A 22,188-nucleotide genomic window follows, 5' to 3' on the forward strand; every position below is an offset into this window, starting at 1 on the left:
GCTAACAGTGGGAGCTCACCCCAACTCGTGGATTCGAACCACTGACCTTCTGGTTAGCAAGTCCTGCAGCTTAGTTTAACCTGCTGTGCTATTGCGGCCCTATGTGTACTACAATTTAATTCATTTTTTCTCTTAGCCATCTGACTTACGGTATATGAGGGCCATCAATTCCCCCTTATATCTGTTTCTAGCTGTTCATGAGTATCTTCAGTATTGCTTCTCAGTCTTGGTTTTCAGACTATTTTTCTCATCCTCTTCCCAAACATACAAAACCAGTCTGTTGGCTGCAGAACAAAATGTAAAGTTATTACATGATCAAAATAAAGATGGGTCGTTGTAACAGAATGCTGGGTAGAGGTGAAAAGAATTAAATGTTGGTTAGCGAAAGTCCAGAAAAAGAAACGATTTCAGAAGTCAAAGCAGGAGGTGACAGGGCTGTGAACCACTGCATTGCTTCAACCGTTTTAAGGTATGCTCTTGAGCCAAGTAGAGGTTCCAATCAGTAGTCTAATCTATGTTTGCAATTATAAATGTGTAGCTTATTGGCAGTTCACCTCTGTCAGGGGCTGATGCCACTGCTGAAACTGAACCAATATTATATTGATGTTTCCCAAAGCAAATGAGCAAAACATGGATGACTTTGAACCCTCATTGGAGGAAACTGATTTTTAATCATGTTCTTACATGAGTTTTTTTTAGGTGTTTAAAGGAGCAAATACTTTGTCAATGTGCATTTTGTTGTGTGGCATGCTGTCATGCTACTGCTATTTGTATATAACAAGATCAATTGCATCTATCTTGAAAGTACAGAGCCCCTGATAAATACCATATGCAAGGCTATTTGATTATATATGAAGTAAAAGAAATAGCAATTGCCTATAAGGTAGGTAAGGACACATTAAAGAAAACATAACTTCATTTCTATCTAATACAAAACAGTGGATGGTTGCGGCATTAAGGGAGGCTCTTCTTAACAGTTGTCCTTATATTAAGCTTGCTCTGTAGACTGAAAAATCCCCTGCAAAGGTTACCTCATAAGCTGCCTTTCTTGCAGTATTTATTTATAGTTTACCATAAATAATTCTGTAGCCTCTAAAGCTAATTTTTAACAATTTAGTGCACACATGTTGGCCTTGTAGTTTTCATTTTCCAGTGTTACTTGGAAAAGTTGTCAGTAGTTTTATATGTATTTCCAGAGGCATTCAGAGCTATATTCTCACTATAGATGTTTTGGTGTCATGTTGTGATACACTACAAGGTCCTTGAACAGACTTGGCAACCAGCATTTCTTTCTTTTACTTTTTTTTTCTTTCGTGAAACGTAAGGTGCCAGTATATCAGTTCAACTTGGATGGCTATACTTATAAAAGAGATTGGAATTAATATTATATGATCTGTGTGGCAAAGACTCTTTGGGTAGGTCAGAGTGAGCAACTTCAAAGGCAATGGTGGCCATTCACTCTGAAAGCTGTATCAGAACAGCTGGAAGTGACTTTGCGTCAATCTCCTGCCCCTAGATTCACCCCAATAAATCTCTGTATATGATCTGGTGTTATTTTTATTGTATATTCTTATTTTAACATTTGAATTTTGTGAATATTTAACCATATGTAATTTTTAATTTGAGTCTTGAACTTGGAAAAAGATAGGAATTAATATAATAATAAGGGCCAACTGTTACCATTTCCCCAGGGTTTGCAGTTAGTGGTAAACAAATGTTTGGGGCAATTCCTTGCTAAAATTTAACTAAAACAATTAAATCAGAGGCCTAGTACCTCCAGAGGGGTGGGGAGGCAGCAAAAGGAGGACCATTGGGCTTCATGCACTTTGTCCATACATGAGCCTGATGGTTTTGTCTTCCCTCTATGTTACTTCAAGTGATTGTCTTTGTCCAGACGCGAACACAACGATGGACAGGGTATAGGGATTTTATCTTTGAAGATCCCCACCACTGTCACCAATTGTACAGTTATGCATGGACCAATTGTACAGGTGTGGATGATTATGGAGGGAATTACTCTCAGGCCTCAATTGTGTATAAGAATATATTATAGAGGAGGCCAATTATTACTTGTAAATTAAGGTAACTGCCACCAACATGAGGTATTTGAGGTGCCACCGATGAGATCTGGCTTTACAGACACAGATTAATTGAGATGAGACGGTCTTCAACAAAAGATAACAAGTTTATTGTGTACAAAGCGTATGGTTGCAGGCTGTTAAATAACTTATAGAACTTTCAATATCACTTGGTTTGTAATACAGTCCACTCTTCCAAATAACACAACTCGTGGCTAACTTTTAATGAGGCGAAGCTCTTTAGTGAACAACGTTTCCTACTATGAATAGCCTTCCAATTTGATCTTTCCTTGATCAAATCTCTGATCTCTAGTCCTTCCTTGACTAGGGATCCTAACAAGCTTCCTTTAGTCTTCCCTGACTAAAGAAACTGGCCAGGTTTTTCTCTTCAGCCCTTCTAGACTGAAAAACCTCCAGCTGCTCGTACACACCTCTCTCCCAGGCTTTTCAAGCCTCCACACTCAGTCCCCCACACACACTGCCCCTTTTCCAAAGACACACATAACATTTTCCTGCTTGGCTCCGCCCACTTCTCACTCCCCTGAGCTAGCCTGCCTGGTCTCCTTGGCAATGCTCACTGTGGATTCAAACCAGATAACTCTAGTTTTAGCTACTGTTACAACCACAAATATATACTCTAACAGTTAAACACATACATAGTATCAATGACTTCTGCACAGTCTTCTATGGAAGCATTTCTGTGTTTGTGAATGGAAGGGCAGAAGCAATCCATTCTGCTGTTTTCCTCTGCTTCCTTTAACAATAGAAGTTTATTTGAGACTGAAATATATGAATAAATCATATATTTATGATATGTAGGTAATTCCTATTTCATAAAATCCTAGGATTAGAAGAGACAACAAGGGCCATTCAGTCCAGTCCCATTCTGCCATGCAGGAAAACAGCATCAGAGCATTCCCAACACAAGGTTGCCTAGCCTATTCAGTTAGCAGTGGTTCTCAACCTGGGGTCCCCAGATGTTTTTGGCCTACAACCCCCAGAAATCCCAGCCAGTTTACCAGCTGTTAGGATTTCTGGGAGTTGAAGGCCAAAAACATCTGGGGACCCCAGGTTGAGAACCACTGAGTTATAGGAAACTTTCATTCTTTGGTTCAGATGTTCTGACCATCCAACCCTAGTTTTTGCCCCTTTTGGCAGCCAATGGCTCAGACAAAAGTCTATCCCTGCTAGGTGATTCCTTAAAGAGATGGCAAGCATTGACTCTTCGACATTCAAACAGTCCTTTCTTAGGATGCCTGATAAAAAATAGTAATGATAATAATAGAAATAATAATAAATTATTTATTTATTACCTTCGTTCCTCGGAGGGCCTAAGTGTTTGGGGTGGCTCATACGGGAAAAGATGATCCTGTAGCTGAGTATTCTCTGCATTGACTGGTAGTATTTTAGATGAGAGATGGCAAAAACTGAACCTGGGAGCTTTTGTTCTATTACTCAGTGACAGCTGCTCTTGGGTATACGGGGAGCCAGCAAACACCCAATCAGTCAGTGGTAGCTTTCAGAGCAGCATGTCATTCCCCATCATGCCCTTTCCCATTGCGCAGATGTATTATACCCTTAGAACCAGCCATGTTCAATTTTGCCAGTGATATGCAGAATCCAGGCCACCGTCTCCTTCACTGATTGCAACACCATATGGTTTTGATCAAACTTCCTGCATGCAGGTGGACTGTGTCTCTTTGTCTGACAGCCGTAACGGTGTTTACTGATGTACAGTATTAATGAGGCAGAAAAATGCTGCTAAGACAGTCTCTCACATTGACATTTTCTTTCAAGGTGAGAACGAAGCTGATTCCGACAGTGATGAAGAGGCTGATGGTCATGAAGAGAAGACAGCAATTGAATCCACCAGTCAGTAAGTAATTGTAATGAGCAAATCAAATTTAATATGATGCAGAGATTGTGTTTTAACTTGGCCTTTCACTGAGCATTCCATCTGAATAAAATCCCAGCATAGATTTTAGTTAAAACCTGGAAAAACACTTGGTTCTAACAATGCAAAGTCTTGATGGAATGTATGAAAACTTCCTGACATGTTTCCTAATTTTTAAGCTGCTTCTGGAAAACAACACATTTGGGAAATGAAACCCTGCAAAATTGTGGGTAAAACTTTCAAGAGTCTTGGACCCCATCTAAATTGCCACATAAAATCCAGATTATCTCCTTTGAACTGGATTATATGGCAGTGAAGAAGAGGCTTGGTGAATGTTTTTGAGAACCACAAGAGTCGTGGTGAAACTCCAGTCAAATTCTAGTTAGTTTCTCTCCTCAATTTGTTTTTTCCCCTGTTAGTGATAATGAAAACCCCCTTTGTACATAAGTTATTCCAGAGCCTGAGCCTTTTGAGATATAAGATGAGGCCCCTTCCACATTGCCTTATATCCCAGGATTTGATCCCAGATTATCTGTTTGTCCTAAATCATCTGAAAGTGGAGACTCATATAATCAGAGTTGAATGAATCTGGAGAATTTTCAATTTGACACATCATAAAGTTGTGGAAAGACTGCTTTTTCCTAGAAGACTGCTTTTTCCTAGAAGAAAAAAATAGTCACTGTTGAATGTTTTTATGTTGAATGTTTTTATATTGTGAAATGCTATTTTAAATTGTAAGTCACTCGGAGCACCTTGGTGGAGAGCGACTAATTAAGAAATAAAGTGAAGTGAAGTGAAGAAGAAGATTAACAGACTCATTTCAGTGGTTGTGTGAACACCATCGATTCATCAGTATTCTGATGAGCCCCCGGTGATGCAATGGGTTAAACCCTTGTGCCAGCAGGACTGAAGACCACCAACAGGTCAGAGGTTCGAATCCGGGAAGAGTGTGGATGAGCTCCCTCTGTCAACTCCAGCTCCCCATGCGGGGACATGAGAGAAGCCTCTCACAAGGATGGTAAAACATCAAAAAACATCCGGGAGTCCCCTGGGCAACATCCTTGCAGATGGCCAATTCTCTCACACCAGAAGAGACTTGCAGTCTCTCAAGTAGCTTCTGACATGAAAAAATAGTATTCTCATAATATGCATACATAATAAAGAGGAAAGAGATCTGTGACAGTGACTTACATATATTAGCCAATAAAAATCAAAATAGCTATGTGGCATGTAAGTAAAAAAATAAAAATCAGCATTGGATGTTACTTTTATTATTTATATATTTATATATTTATTTATGACATTTATATGTCACCCTTCTCACCCCAAAGGGGACTCAGCGTGGCTTATTAGGTCTACTTAAATGTTTCAAAAGTGGACCATAAGTGGTACTTCCTTCCATCTTGTCTTGTGAAGAATTCCAGAGAATCACTTTTAGTTTACTCATAAAGGTCTTCTCTAAAAATCTTTTTTGTATTATGTATTGATGAAAGCTAGCAATTTTTTGTTGTTGTGTCCCTTCAAATTGTTTCTGACTTATAGTGACCCTATCACGAGGTTTTCTTGGCAAGATTTGTTCAGAAGGGTTTGCCATCTTTGCCCTCTTCTGAGGCTGAGAGATTGGGGCTTGCCCACAGTCAGCCAGTGGGTTTCCATGATCAACTAGAGATTTGAACCCTAGTCTCAAACCACTAGACTGCAGTGGCTCAAGCTAACATTAACTGGGAGAAATCTTATCTGGTTATTGGCATGTATCGACCACAAGGGGGCAGAAAAGGCATACATATTAAGCTGGAATAGGAAATTATACCAAGAAATCTTGATGAGTGACAAAAGTGTTTTGGACAGCAGATCGTCTATATTAGTATGTGTCCCTTTCTCCTGAAGTGGCAGATACAAGCCAGGTGCTGCAAAGTTTCTCCAGCTGGTTTTGGAGCAGACTATTTACTTGTTATAAATTTGAGATTAATGCTGAATTTTGAATCTGGGCATTTCCATGACCTGTACTTAAAACAGGCTATGCAGTTAGAAATAAAGAGGTGACTGCCAAAAGAGCCATGTTGAGTTATATTTGGCAGGAAGACTCAGAGCAGCAGGAGCTTTATTATCCCAGAGCAGATATCCTTTTTTGCCTTCTCCACCTGCAAACAATATGATTGTGTCCCGTCATCCACTGTTTTGTTTGCCAATGACTAGTATTTAATGATACCTATATGAATCAATGCAGGAATGGAGGTCCTCATCCTGTGTTTGGTTTCGAATGAAAGCTATAAATGGCAGTGGTATGATTGTTAGGTACTTTCATTGCTCAAGCCTATCTGGAACACATGAGAGATGTACTGTGAAGATACGTGCCAACATTGTGCATATCTGTTAAGTTTGCCCTTGTCCTCTGGATTTTATTTACTTTGCACCAAATAATTTCAGAATTATGTGCTGGAACAAGGAAATTTTGCAGCTGAATCCCATAATCAAATGCACATGGCCATATTTATTAGTTTATCATCACTCTGCATTTGCGAGACAATTTAAGCATCATTTTAACAGTATTAGAAAACAAAAGTGCTATTGTTGTCTGGATTGCAAGCAGCAGTTCATAGGATACAGCTTTCCATAGTGCCAAAATTATGTCTGCATTGCAATTTTTACTTTAAAATTGCAGATGTACATATTCCGCTGATGTATTTGCTTAAGCTTTTTCAAAATGTGTAATTTCAAATGTGTTGGGAGTACAGCTTGAATGTTTGGGCTAGCAGACCGAATCAATGACAGTTCCTCATCCTGAATGGGGAAGTCTTTTGCAATATTATGTTAGGTTTCTATCAATATAGCCAGAGAAGTATATGGAAAGAAATCATTGTCCAATGGAAAGGAGCTTTCTTCATCCAGAGCTAAATTAGCCAGGGGGCTACTTTTAAATGAACACAGAAGTCCTTACTAAGGAAAGAGATTGCTAGTCATAATTTTGGGCCCTTTCCACACGGCTCCTATATCCCAGGATCTGATCCAGATTATCTGTTTAAGGCAGGTTATCTGGCAGTGGCGACTCATATAATCTTGTTTAAATCAGATATTCTGGGATCGGATCCCAGGATAAAGGGTAGTGCAGAAGGGATCTTAGTGTAACAGTTAGAGTAACTGGATGTAAGTTGTAAGTGAACCTGTGAAAGGTAAACATCTAATGACACTAAGCTTAAAACGTTAAAAATTTAATTCAGACCTGCTATATAGGTGCTATGATTGTGAGTATATTAACATAATACAGACTTGACAAATTTTAGAAAAGGTAGTTGAGGTATGAAATTGGTTAGATGAATATAAAATAATTTTATGGCCAAAATGCTCATTAAATTCAACAACTGGACTCGCCTTCCATGGTTTCAAAATCCAGCAGAGAGCTGTATCCTGTTTCCTCAAGTGTGTCTTATAATCATTCATTTGCTTTCCTGTTTTCTATAAAGACATTTGAATATCATGGTGAGAAAATAGATAAAATGTCATCCTTTTGAGCTACAGATTCCATCGCTCTGTACAAACAGAGTGAAAATATGTAGAAATGGCTTTCCCTTCTAATATGTTACTCAATTAATATTTCTTCTTTTGAAGGAGGGTAAATTATGAATTGTGTAAGACTTTTTTAAAGTTTTAAAAGTTTACTAGCAACAACTCTGAGTTAAGTGGCTCTTTGCAATTTAATAGAATTAACCTGTCCTTGATGACCCAATGGATTTATAGCTAAAGAAAATTTAATTTTGCAGATATAAAGTGGATTGCTGTTAAAATTGTTTTTTTAATAGTGTGGAAAGAATGTGGAGTATGTAGTGAAAATTGTCGTAGTGATCAGTTGTTTGAAGTCACGTTTAGTAAATGTGCCCTCTCTTTTGCTTCTCAAAATATGCTAACACTAGCTGAAGACTATGTACCTGATGGCAATGTTATTGACCAAAGTGACTCTGTTGGAAAATCTCTGACACTAAAACAAGTGTCCACAGATGTTTTGTGAGCCAGATTTCTAGTTTTTCCACCTATGTGCTGTAGGACTGAAGGTGTCAAAGGCAACTATAAGGAAGGGACAACATCCTATTAGCCCTGAAGTCAGAAGTAGGCTGTGTCAAAGTCACCATGCACTCAAGGAATACAGCTATGTGTGCAGAGTATCTCTTTGAAGGACAGTAGCACATGATGAACATGCACAAGAGTTTAGGTTTCACTTATCACATGGGTTTGAACCTCTCTGTTTGATTATACCCAACCAGATAAACCAAAGGCTTTCAGTATGCTCATGATATTCAGCTGTATTCTCTTTCTCATTGAAGTTGATGAATCATTGCCTGAAATCAGTAATGGGTTGGGACAGCAATCTGAAGTTATATTCTGTCAAAGTGACAGACTAGTCACTCCCCAGATGGGAATTAGATAAGCAACCTGTCATGTAGTGTCCTGTTAAAGTTTATAGATTCAAATTGTTGTAAATTGTTTATATATTGTGTTCAATCCATACCTCCCTCAGCACCACCATCACCTCCATTTTGAACTCTTATGAAATATAAATGTATTTTAATTAGATCAGTACCCAGATTTTGTCGATATATGGTTGCCCCCTTTTGCAATGTGGATAGTCACATACAAAAGGAAATAGGACTTACATTAGTTACACAGAAGAGGGAATTTTCATGGTAGGCAATCTGATTTCATTTTCTCTTCAATACAGCTATTAAAGAGGCAGCAACCCTACTCTCTTTTATAGCTGAGTACATTCAAATATAAACATATGTGATATATATTCAAAAGCCAGTGTTGGACTATATCTCTGGAGACCAGGATCTATTATTTATTTATTTATTTCATTTACTTATACCCCGCCCTTCTCACCCCGAGAGGGACTCAGGGCGGCTTACATAGGAGGCACAATTAGATGCCTAAATCTATCAACAAACAATATAAAATACAAAAACAATTCAACAGTTAAATTAAAACATCAGTGCACAATAAAATATTAAAAAACAATCTCATGCTCGGGTTCTAAAGCCCTGTTTGGTCATGGGAACTCACTGGGGGACCTTGTACAAGTTACACTCTCTCAGCTCCATAGGGAGGAACAAATCTTGCCAAAAAAATCATGGTAGGTTCACCTTGGGGTTCCCATAAATTTGAAATGATTTAAAAACACACAAAAACAATATATATTAATACAATGACATTATAAACATTATAGCCATATAATATATTTTATTTCAGTACAACAGTGTTAGAACAGTGGAATAGATCTGATCTTCTATTTTGGGAGATCAGACTGCAATATATTGGCTTCATAAAATTCTCTTGGTGGCTGAGATTTGACCCAGACTTCCTTGTCGTTACTCCTATTCTTGCTTCTACAGTCATCATATTTTTGTAGGTTGTCTAAATGGTGAAATGTTATTGTATAAACACCTAATGCAGCAGTGAATTCCCATCAGCTGTAGCCGACATCATTGGATTTGAGGGATCATGGGCTTTGCAATCCACCAACATTGGGAGAGCCACATATCTCCTAATTCTGACCTAAAGCCTAGGGGAGAGGGTTCTTTGGATGTCAGGTTTTGTGCATTCAACCACAAAGAGATGTCCTACTATGTTCCTATAATATTCTTGCTATCAAGATTGAATTCAAAACCCAACATAGGTTGTGGTTATTTCTCAAGACTAGGCAGAAACTCCTCAGAAAGTGATATAAATATGTCAAATCCTATGGCAGAAGTACCTTCTAAGCTGCACTACTTAAACCTGACAAAACATAAAATGAATGCTGTCAATATCTCTGCCTGAACAATTGAGATTTTAATTAAATCACTGTTGATTCTTAGTCTCTAACAGCGATTTATTTTATTTTTATTTTTTGGCAGAAGAAATCCTGTCTGTTAGTGCTGATATCTCTAATAGCATTCATGGACAAAGTAGGGAGGAAACCATCACATACAATTTCCCATCTCATATTTGCAAAGGAGAAATGCGCTGGCAGGGACCAATTTATTGCATGGCATGAAACTGCTGCATAAACAAATGAAATAGTTGTCTTCCAAAATAATTAGAATAGGTAATCTTCAACCATCCCTCTAGGTTTTTGTTTTTCTGAAATTGGCCAATAACTATGCTTAACTGTATTGTGTAATAAAACCAACATTAACATGGTCATGGTGAGAAATATCTTAAAGGACAAAGGGTTCAGTTTTGGAAATGTGAAAACACACACTAATTCAAATATGTTTTTGTTTGTTCTCAGGCAAGACAATAGCATAGATTCTACTTCTTCACTGAAAGAAGACAACAAATCGGAAAGTCTGGACTTAAAGCAAGGTAAGACTAGAGAGAGGAGCCCCTGGTGGCGCAGTGGGTTAAAGCGCTGAGCTTGTTGAATGAAAGGTCTCAGGTTTGAATCCAGGTAGCATCGTGAGCTTCTGTGGTCAGCCTCAGCTTCTGTCAACCTAGCAGTTTGAAAACATGCAAATGTGAGTAGATAATTAGGTACCGCTCCGGCGGGAAGGTAATGGTGCTTCATGCAATCATGCCGGCCACATGACCTTGGAGGTGTCTATGGACAACACCAGCTCTTTGGCTTAGAAATGAAGATGAGCACCACACCCTAGAGTCGGACACGACTGGACTTCATGTCAGGGAGGAAGCTTTACCTTTACCTTTAAGGACTAGAGAAGGTCATTTTTGTTGCCTTTAGATTTAAGCATCCTGAAAAGAACAGTAATAGTAATGTGATTTTACCAGAACCAGATTTTGCCAGAGGATGGAGTATGCTAAGACACCTGGTTTAGCAGATTTTAAATATTCCAAGCCAGAGTGATGTTTTTGTTTGAGGGAAAAAAATGAATTTCACACAGTGCAGGTGTTGACCTTCCCAAAGAGGCCTTGCCACCCAAATCATATAATATTAATCCCAATCTCTTTTTAAAGTTTATCCAAGTTGAACTGATATGTTGGCATTGTGCAGAAGAAATGTGTTCTTGTTTCTCAAAATAAAAAAGAGAGAGAAATAAATGCAGTCTCCTGTAACTTGTCAAATGAAATACAGATGTACTTGCTTGGGGTGGCAGGGAATAAGCAGATGGTTGCCTTACTGCAAATGGCTTGTCCTTGCAGGTTGAAAATTTTCATTCAACATTATTTGATAGTGCCTGTTCTGTGTCCTTAGTTATGGATTCTCTTTGTTGCTCAATCTGGAGTCACTTTTCCCAACACAATTTCTTCCAAATATATTGTAATGCAGTGATCATGGAAGCCTGGGGTGATGGGGTTGTTGTCTAGCAGGTGGAGAGCAGGTTGGGGTGGCCACCTTTTTAGAATAGAACAGTGGTTCTCAATCTGGGGTCCCCAGGTGTTTTTGGCCTTCAACTCCCAGAAATCCTAACAGCTGGAGAACTGGTCGGGATATCTGGGAGTTGTAGGCCAACAACATCTGGGGACCCCAGGTTGAGAACCACTGGAATAGAACAACAGGGAGCCAAGAACTCAGTGAGAGAAGATGGGGCTTTCACAGGTGAATAGCTAAAGACTTGTTCAATTCAGATGGATTTGCTATTCAGTGAAGAGCATAGTTTCCCCCCCTCCAAACCCTTTGCTGTACTTCTCCATATCTCCTCCCTCTACTTTTTTATTGAATTAATTCACATTGTGAAATGAAGAGTGGGAAGGGTTGGTGTTCAGTTTGGAATCTGAATGGCAAGTTCTGTGCAAAATGTGAGTTTTGCACAGAAAACTGAGCAGGATAACAAAAGCAACCAATTTTGTTTGTTGCCCACTTCTCTCACAGCTCAAGGTGGAACACAACACAGATGAAAACAGAACGCCATAAAATACATACAATAAAATGCATGTATTAAGATACATATATGTATTAAAATATCTGCAAAGATTAAAAAAACAATAGAATAGAATATACATTTAAAATTCATCGTTTAAAAATACAATATGGTATGGTATTTTTGTGAAAAAAAAATCATTTTCTTTTCTGTACACAACTTTTTTTTTCTGCACAGATATCTGAAAAAAAAATCCCAAAGTACAAAGTGTTTCCCTTCTTTGGCATCTTGAATGTCAAGACATGCTGTATTTGGTTGAGGATGACAAAATTAACAGACATTCCTCAAATAACTCTCATTCATGTATGGTGAACAAACTAAATGACTTGAAGCTAGCAAGAGAATGTCCTGTTCTTTCTTCAAAAAGCCCAAAGTTCCTAATGGGGAGAACTGGACTTAATGAACCAAGTCCCGAGAGGCTAGTACGGTACTGTGATTTTGTGAAGAATGCTTTAAATATTGCTCATTGCGCTCTCTGGAATGACCTCCGAGTTGACGTGTTTCCTGCAGACGTCTTCTCTTCCCTTTTCTGCTATCAGAGGGAATTGATGACTTGTTGCAGGTGATTGCCTCTTTGTCCTTTTTATGACTTTATCAGCCATCGTTTCATGATGGCTTTGGGCAATGACAACGCTGCTAGCCAAGATGTTCGCTTTTAAAGAGCTTTCGAAGATGGGCCGGCATAAATTGTCAAACTTAGCAGCGGCTCTCCTTCCACGCTGGAGCCTGTGATGCCAAAGATGAAAAGTAGGAGAGCCAAGGGGTAAAGCAGGCACGAGGAGAAGTGGTTAAGAAAAGGAAATTAAGTGCCTGGAAATGAATTTCACAATCCTAGTTGAAGGAATAAATACAAGTTATCAAAATGAAAAAGATAATGAGAAAAATGCCATCAGAGACTTTTATTACTATGTAAAATTACAGCTGCGGAAAAAAGGAAAGGAAAGGAAACGAAGCAGTTCAGCTAATTAAACATTTGTTAGGCCAGTAGGGTTGTGCGATTATTGTGCATCGTGTGTCTGTGGAGATTTCCAGCGCTGGAGAGCGAACCCATGCCGATTTTACCTTTCAGGTTTAGGGAGCTTCTCGTTCTCAAGGAGAAGGATAAATGATTTCTCTAAAAAATAGTTTTGTCTCATTCCCCGAGGTCAGTGCCCCTTTCACTTGGATCACTTGGCCTTTGGCAAAAAAGAAATGAGTGCGCCGAAATGTACCTTCTGAACTTTGAACCAGGCTTATTCAGTAGACAATGTTTTCTCTCTTTGGAGAGCTTCTGCTCAGGTGAACAATGTATTAAGTAAATATGGACTGCTGCCCTATAGCAAGGCAAAAGCATTTCCATTCCTTAATCCTATCGATCCCCATTTCTTTTGATCTTTCACTCACTTTGTTTCTGGCAAGCTAAAAGCATTCAGGTGGTGTTTGGAGTTCAGGGCTGCCTTTCTGGAGGCAATGTGTGGAAAAGATTAAAAACTACACCTCGCAGATTAAAGTTGGGCGTTTGATCTTGTTTTTAACAGCTTCTCCTCAGAAGTCTATAGTGAAGAAGCTACACTTTTGAAGGCTCTGTTTTGTTATAGCTATGGTAGAGCTACCTAAGGAATGGGAGACTATCAATGGCTGTGTGGCATAGATTTTTCGGACTTTGATCTTGGTGCACCTACACCAGGAGTACCCAGACCCACCCTAAACATTAGACTTAGGGTCTCCCCAAGTCTGAAATGACTTGAAAGACACACAGCAACAAGAACAACAACAATCATAATTAACTTGACTATCTCATTAGTCAATTTCAGGCTCACACTTCCATTGAAATAAAATTATTCTTCATTTTAAATATTATTTTTACATGTCAGATAAGATATATGCAGTATGCATAGGAATTCATTCATGTCACTTTTTCAAACTATAGTCCGCCCCCCTCCCTCGCCCCAACAGTCTGAGGACTGTGAACTAGCCCTCTGTTTACAAAGTTTGAAGATCCCTTATCTACACAGTAGAATTAATGCAGTTTGACACCACTTTAACTTTCATGGTTCAATGCTATGGAATCATTGGCATCTCTAATTTAATGCTGTTTTGATCTTGGTTGTTTGGGACTGCGTAACAACACAAAGTTATAATTCTCAGTTTGTTTACCCATTCATTGAAGAAGGAATGAGAGGGCTAAGTGTGGTTTATCCTGAAACCATTTGGTGCTCCATGATATTTGTGGAAGTTTGATTCTGGGACTTATCAAAGATATGAAAAAACAAACAAACGGATAATCATGCCCTGTATTTTAAATGGTGGTGAAATTCATGTGCACACTTCAAGGTGTCCCCATTCACATTACCGCCATTTACTAATATGTGTCACAACAATTCACAGTGACTGGAAATCATGAAACTGGACCCTTCATATCTGGAGGGTCCTAAATGCAGGCAGTGTTCTGTTGAATTCATGATCATTGAGTTTATTCTTCTAAAAGTGTGACATCTTTAAAAGACAAGAGAAGAGTAGATTTGTCAGTGGTTTATTAACCTCACAAATAATCTTCAAACATAGAGATTAAGGCCATAATTCCTAAACATGGTCAAAGGCTTGTTTAAAAAGCTATGTTTCCAGGTGTTTTCAGAAAACTTGGAGAGTGGGGGCTACCCTAATCTCTATAGGAAGGACATTCCAAAGCTGGGGAGCAACCACCAAGAAGGTCCTCTCTCACGTCCCCACCAACCATGCTTGAGATGGAGGTTGGACCAAGCAAAGGGCCTCCCCTGCAGATCTTAGGGACCGCGCCGGTTCATAGAAAGAGATGTGGTCTCAAAGATAAGTTGGACCCAAACCGTATAACACGTAATAACCTGCACTTTGAAACTTGTTGGCATCCAGTAGAGCTGCTTTAATAGGTTTGCTCCCTATAACCAGCCTCAGATAGTAATCTGGCTGCCAGTCCTTGCACTAACTGCAGTTTTCGAGCTTTCTTCAAAGGTAGCCCCACCATTAAAGCAGTTTGACACCACTTTAGCTGCCATGGCTCAATGCTATAGCATCCTGGGAATTGTAGTTTGGCAAAGCTCTTGTACTTTTTTACAGAGAAAGAGAAAGACCTTGCAAAACTACAACTCTCAGGACTTTATAGCATTGAGCCATGGCACACTGTAGAATTGCACAGTAATTCTACAATGTATATTGCATCCTTTCATGTTTCCTTGAAAAAGAACCTTAGAGGTACAGTTGTGTAACTGTTCCGAATTTTGGTTTTACTGAGTTTAATATGAAAGTATGCAATTGTCAATTTACATACATTTCTAGAATGTGTGAGCTTGTTACTTGTATTATCGTTTCCTTCCCAGTCACTTAAAAAAAAACCTGCCTCCTTCTTTACAAGGGAAGCACATTTATTATACATTTCTCTGAGTGTTCAGTATTGATTTTTCTTCCCCTCCAGATAGCAGTTATATCATAAAAAGACAAAGAAAATATGTTTTTCTAAAGATTTTCTTCCTGGCTCATAACCAGGGACTGAGACACATACGCATGCACACGCACATACACAAAGGAAGTTAAGTAAGAAAAGAAAAAGGTTTTAAATTTCTAAAGCTACCCCATGCCCCACTTCGACTTGAAAGGAAAAATAGTCCTGCTTGAACTCACTTATAGAAGGGTACACATTAGACGCTGTTGTGTATAGTTTTCTGTTTATGTTACCACTGCACATGCTGTGAATGGAAAGCATCCCAGGACTATGGATTTTAACTGAATTTTTAAAATGTCAATGATATTTAATTCTGTTTTAATGTTTGTATATGTGTAGATTTTTAATTGTATTGAAATGCTTTTAGTGAGCCTCCTTGTGGAGAGAAAAAGTGGGATATAAACAAATATAATAATAATAATAATCATCCCATATAAAGATCAAGTGAGAAATAGTGTCTTTTATATGCAGGAAGAAGTTTTCACTTCTCCTTCCTGTTTTTCCAAAAGCAAGCTTCTTGCATACATGGAGCAGGCCTTGTGATGCAGCATACTGTTTCTGCCAAAGGAACTGAAATATTTATCAGGAAAGCAATAGACATCTGGAATCTTTGGTCTTTTATATATTTTTTTAGACACTTGCATGATGAACAGCTACCAGTACATGTTTGGGTGAAAGAGAATAAATTCTGGTTCTCAGTAGGTGTTCTTGTTATGAAGTGAAAAAAACATAATGAATAATCCGCTTGGAAGTTTTGTATATTGTGTACAGGCGGTCCCCGAGTTTCAAACATCCAACTTACAAACAACTCATAGTTAAGAACAAGAGTGAGACAACAGGAAGTGAGAGGAATCTACCCCCCTTCCCCCGAAGGGAAATTTATTCCTGAAAGAGTATATCATTGGAAAAAGGTGTCTCAACTGAAGCTTTGTCACCAATCCATGTTTCCACAATAAGCCCAGTTTTTCAAGATCCAATTCTCACTGGGACAGAAAGTGTGGTAAAATCTTCTGAACAGGGGCATAGACAACAAAAGAACACACCAAAGCTAATAGATAGATAGATAGATAGATAGATAGATAGATAGATAGATAGATAGATAGATTTGGCTTGAGTTACACTTAAAGAATGTACTTGTTCCAACTTACAAACAAATCCAATTTAAAAATAAACCGAAATAACAGTTGAAAAAAAAGTTCCAAATGATTCCAAGAGTCTACTGTAACCCACAGAATGGATGGATGGATATATAGGCACTCCACAGATAATTCCCATGTTAAAACAGGAATGTGGTTAGATGAATGGTTTTAGATTCCTATTAATTACTTTGGCCTATTTCCAATCTCCCCTTCCTGGGCAAGGTTATTGAGTGAGTAGTAGCTTCTCAACTCCAGGGATTCTTAGATGATGCCAATTATCTAAACACATCGCAGTCTTGGTTTAGGCCTGGTTACAGAATGGAGAAAGCTTTGGTTGCCTCGGTGGATGACCTTCGCAGAGTGCTAGACAGGGGAGTGTGTTCCTGTTGGTTCTCCTGGACCTCTCAGCAGCTTTCAGTACCTCCTCCCATGGTATCCTTCTGGGTAAGCTCTCCAGGATGGGACTTGGGGGCACTGCTCTACAGCGGCTCTGCTCATTCCTGGACCCAGATGGTGGTGCTGGTGGACACCTGCACAGGCCCCTGGCTACTAACCCGTGGAGTCCCGCAAGGCTCGATTTTATCCCCTATGCTATTTAACATCTACATGAAACCACTGGGGGAAGTCATCTGGAGTTTTGGAGTTTGGGTACAGAATGCATGGATGTGGGGGACTGCCTGTATCACTTGTATGCATCTAAATTCTAAACTGTTTTGTAGTTTTTTGTTTTCTTTAATCTGACCTTTACAATGCAATTCTATTTATTTCAATGAAAATTTCAAGGACATTAAAATTTAGACTAAAACATAATAGCTGGCCCTATATAGAGTTGACCCATTGAATAGCTGAAGGGTAAGTCACTGCTTGTATAAACCCCATCAATTCAATAGATCTAAGTGGGGATTAGCAATTGAATTTCGGCCCTAATATTTACTGCTACTTGAGCTGGCATTAACCAGTGTCCCCTTTAGAACCAAAGCTTCACTAAGACAGAAATTATTTGGTACTCAGAAAGTGCTATTCAGAGGCAGTTTTGTATTGGTTTCCAGTATATCAGTGACTGCGGCGCTGATGAGCAATAGGAGGAGATCAATAAAGCTCCCAGCCTTAGAGATTTGGAAGCCGAAGCTACAGAGAACGAAACTGCTAATTCTGTGAAAGCAGCCCAGTAAAAGAAAATATTTCGGCCCAAATGGGAAAAGGCTAATTAAGAACAGAATCCCTAAGAAAGAAGTATTGATAAAGCATGTAATTATTTCTTGGTCCTCTGGTCTAGTTCTCTCCTTTTATGGAACATAGGAACTTGTAAGCAAATACAGTGTAGCTTTAGGTTTTTCCTCCATTTTTAGCTGAACAGGTATCTGTATTGGTTGCTGTGAGTTTTCTGGGCTGTATGGCTATGTTCCAGATGCATTCTCTCCTGGTGTTTCACCCACATCTATAGCAGGCATCCTCAGAGGTTGTGAGGTCTGTTGGAAATTAGGCAAGTGTGGTTTATATATCACTGGAATGTCTAGAGTGGGAGAAAGAACTCCCACCATGGAGTTTGAGGCAAGTGTGAATGTTGCAATTGGTCACCTTCACTAGCACTTAATGGCCTTGCAGCTTCAAAGCTTGGCTGGTTGCTGCCTAGGGGATTCTTTGTTGGGAGGTGCTAGCAAGACCATTAAATGCTAATCAAGGTGGCCAATTGCAGCATTCACACTTGCCTCAAGCAGACAAAAGTTATTTCTCCCACCCTGGACATTCCACAGATATATAAACCTCACTTGCCTAGTTTCCAACAGACCTCACAACCTCTGAGGATGCCTGTCATAGATGTGGGTAAAATGTCAGGAGAGAATGCTTCTGGAACATGGCCATATAGCCTGGAAAACTCACAGCAACCCAGTGATTCTGGCCATGAAAGCCTCTGACAACATAGCTATCTGTATTTTAATCTAAGCATCAATTTCAGACTGGAGGTTTCAATAATAATCAAGTATCTATTTAGTGACATTCTATGGCCCGAATGGCTAAAATGGGCAAATGTAAGCCCTGTTGACTAACCTTTTTTTGAATCTGCAAATCAAGACCTATGGAACCATGTGTTCCTTACTGTGTTATGTAAACGGATATAATGCTGTGATCTACTGCAGCAAATGGAGCTGTGAAGCATTTGTGCTTTTTATCTTTTTCCTGTTTCAAAGCTGTGTGTAAATTCTTGGCAAGGTTTTCTCATTGTCTCTTTGAAAACACTGCACATAAACTATCTTCCCTAAAAGCAGCATATCGATCTTTAGCATAATAGGGTATATACATCCTTTAAGATGTATCAATCGGTAAGTCAGCCTTGTATTTATCTTTTTATTATAGACCAAAAAAAATTGAAATTCATTTTGTCTATAATGGTAAGTAGAGATGTTTCATAGTGGGTTGTGATATGCTCTAATTCTAAATATGTTAACAAAGGGCTCATTTTTTACATTGATGTTTCATCACTTGAAAGCACCCAACTGAATGAAATGATTCTTTTTGAAAATACTCTATTTGAGTGATGATAATAAACATAAATCCATGATGTTTAATCTGCAAGAACTTTTTCACAGATGCAACCTGTAATTTCACACTGCAGCCTTCAAGTGAGGGACATGCTTGTGAAGACTATCTCTGGTCGACCGGATTCACTGATTTAATACAACTCACTTTCACATAATTTCATTTTCTATGTCAGCTCAGATCTTCATAGCCTTCAAAGAAAATGTTTGTGCGTTGAAAGAAAATAGTACAGGTACATGGAGAAATTACATGGCCTTCTTGTTAAAAAGAGTTTTGCAATGATGGTTCAAATATATTTGATCAAGGATAAGGTAAAGGTTTCCCCTGACATTAAGTCTAATTGTGTCTGACTCTGGGGGGTGGTGCTTATCTCCATTTCTAAGCCAAAGAGCCGGTGTTGTCCGTAGACATCTCTAAGGTCATGTGCCGTAGCGGTACCTATTGATCTACTCACATTTGCATGTTTTCAAACTGCTAGGTTGGCAGAAGCTGAGGCTAACAGCAGGAGTTCACCCGCTCCTTGGATTCAAACCTGTGACCTTTTTATCAGCAAGTTCAGCAGCTCAACGGTTTAACCTGCTGCACCACCGGGGGGGGGGGGGGGGGGGGAGGGCTGATCAAGGATATTTCTTTTAAAAAATAACCTTTATTACAATAACAGAAACATGTACAACAGCTTAAAATTGTAAAAACAAATTATTTAAATACAGTTGTGAAATCACAAAAGTGACTTGCAGAGTTTTGAGAATTGGCACCAATCAGTGATAGCAGTGTTGTTCCCGACTCTAAATGGGGTCCCCTTAGCTCAATGTTGGGGTCACAGAAAAGTTGAGCACTCTAAAAAGTTGTTGAACACTGTTGCAAAATACAAGCAATCAGTGTGTGTGTGTGTCAACTGCAAAATAAAGTGTATGAAGCCAATTGGTTGGGCAATATATGGGGTGCTAGCTTAGCCTAGAACTTTTAGATACTGTTGCAATTTTGTTCAGGCTCAAACTAGCATGTGTTCAGAGAGTTGGAAGAGAGAAACACAGAGAGAGACAGACTGATTTGATTCTTGGATGCTGAAGAAGGTCTCTCATATGGAGAAACGAAATACCATTTTGAATCTCTTTGAAAGGACATTTAGTGAGTTGATGCAACTGACCGTATTGTATATATGTTGTTCTGGAATTAAGAAGAGTAAACTACTTATTTACTATTCAACTGTGTGGCATATTTTCTTTCTTTGGCTAGGCAGTGTGTGGGCTGATCCAACGTAAACTACACATTATTTATTTTACATTCCGCCACAAACCATCTAGATATTTACACGAATAGGCTAGCAATAACATGCAGTGTTCACAGCAGATTCTGCAGAAAATGCTTTAGCTGTACTCTACAAAAAAGAAAATCAGCCTATGTATTGTCAAAGGCTTTCACGGCCTGAATCACTAGGTTGTTGTAGGTTTTTTGGGCTGCATAGCCATGTTATAGTAGCATTCTCTCCTAACGTATCGCCTGCATCTATGAGAACTCACAACCTCTGAGGATGCCTGCCATAAATGGAGGCAAAACGTCAGGAGCAAATGCTTCTAGAACATGGCCATACGGCTCAAAAACATACAACAATCCAGAAAATCAGCCTGTTTATTGGTAAATGCTGATTTATTATCAGTAAGTGTATGATTTTATGCCTATTATATAAATCTATATTTCTGGGGTCATGGGAAACTTTATCAGATGTAAAACAGTCGTGAAAAAAATTTCTGGGGTGGAAATGGTTCATTAATGGAAAAAGTTCGAGAAGCCCTGCGGTAGAGTATATAAGAAGTATTGACATGCACACTCCAAGGGCTTAGGCGTTTTGAATTATTATCATTATTTTGTGGGAGGAAATCGGGGCGCATGGGAGTGATGGCATGCTGCAGTAAGGAGCATGCAGGGCTGCCTGTGCCAATAACCGGCCCTTTGCCAATCCCTAATGGGTGCAGGAGCATTTGCTCAGTGGTATAACTATGCTAGAGAAAGGTATTCATTGCTTCAGGATTGTACTGGATATTAACTATAAGGTCAAACTTTTAAAAATATTTTATGCATTTCCACAATTTATCCCCTAAAGTTCCAACTCTCTAACTACTCAAGAAGTTCTTGCAAGCCAAGTACAAAGCTCAGTTTAGCACCACTGTTGCAGTAAAGTAAAGTGGGGAACTGCCAAATTTGAGTTGGTAGCTTGGAGACATGTGTGGAGCGAATGAGTGAGAATTAGAAATAAATCATTCAGGTCTAGGAATTAATGACTGAAGTTTAGGGATCTCAGTACCTTTTGTGGAATAGAATGTGAAAATGAAATATATGTTATATATGTATATACTCGCACACACAGACACACACTAGCCGTCTCTGCCATGCGTTGGTGTGGCCCAGTGTGGTGATCTGGAAAATAAAGTAATGAGAAAGTGTTGGTTTCAAATATATGTAATTTCTTTATGCGTATCTTGATGTGGAGATTGTCTGGTTTGCCTACTCTGGAACAGGCAACATATAATTGTCCTCCTTTAGGTGTTCCTTTCTAATCTATGATACTATATCTCTGTGTGTGAATCATATCTATCTATCTATATCTATGACTGGATGGCTCTTTGTCAGGAGGGCTTTGATTATGTTTTCTTGCCCTGGTGAAGGGAGTAGGACTGGATGGCCTTAAGTATTTCCTGTTGGTCATGGGAGTTCTGTGTGGGAAGTTTGCCCTAATTCTGTCATTGGTGGGGTTCAGAATGCTCTTTGATTTTAGGTGAACTATAAATCCCAGTAACTACAACTCCCAAATGTCAAGGTCTATTTTCCCCAAACTCCATCTGTGTTCATATTTGGGCATATGGAATATTAATGCCAAGTTTTATCCAGATCCATCATTGTTTGAGCCCACAGTGCTCTCTGGATGTAGGTGAACTACAACTCCCAAACTTAAGGTCAATGCTCACCAAACCCTTTTAGTGTTTTCTGTTGGTCTTGGGAGTCCTGTGTGCCACGTTTGGTTCAGTTCCATTATTGGTGGAGTTCAGAATTCTCTTTGATTGTAGGTTAACTATAAATCCCACCAAATGACAAAATTAGTTTTTTTGAGTGATGGTCACTCTTTGGGTTAGTAGGTGTCTTGTGGCCAAATTTGGTGGCAATTCACCCAGTGGTGTTTGAGTTATGTTAATCCCACAAACAAACATTACATTTTTATTTTTATTCATCTATTTGCTTG

General features: G+C 39.0%; 1 protein-coding gene across 1 annotated transcript in view; it reads left to right on the forward strand.

The window, feature by feature from the left end:
- The window catches only part of CAAP1 (caspase activity and apoptosis inhibitor 1), a 37,926-nt gene that overhangs the window by 12,060 nt on the left and 3,678 nt on the right, over positions 1–22,188 (forward strand). The window contains exons 4-5 of the mRNA XM_060762461.2: positions 3,876–3,954; positions 10,235–10,308. Coding sequence (XP_060618444.2) covers positions 3,876–3,954; positions 10,235–10,308 — 153 coding nt within the window. The remainder of the gene's footprint in view (positions 1–3,875; positions 3,955–10,234; positions 10,309–22,188) is intronic.

The sequence above is a fragment of the Anolis sagrei genome, chromosome 2 (genome assembly GCF_037176765.1).
Source record: "Anolis sagrei isolate rAnoSag1 chromosome 2, rAnoSag1.mat, whole genome shotgun sequence".
Lineage (NCBI taxonomy): Eukaryota > Metazoa > Chordata > Lepidosauria > Squamata > Dactyloidae > Anolis > Anolis sagrei.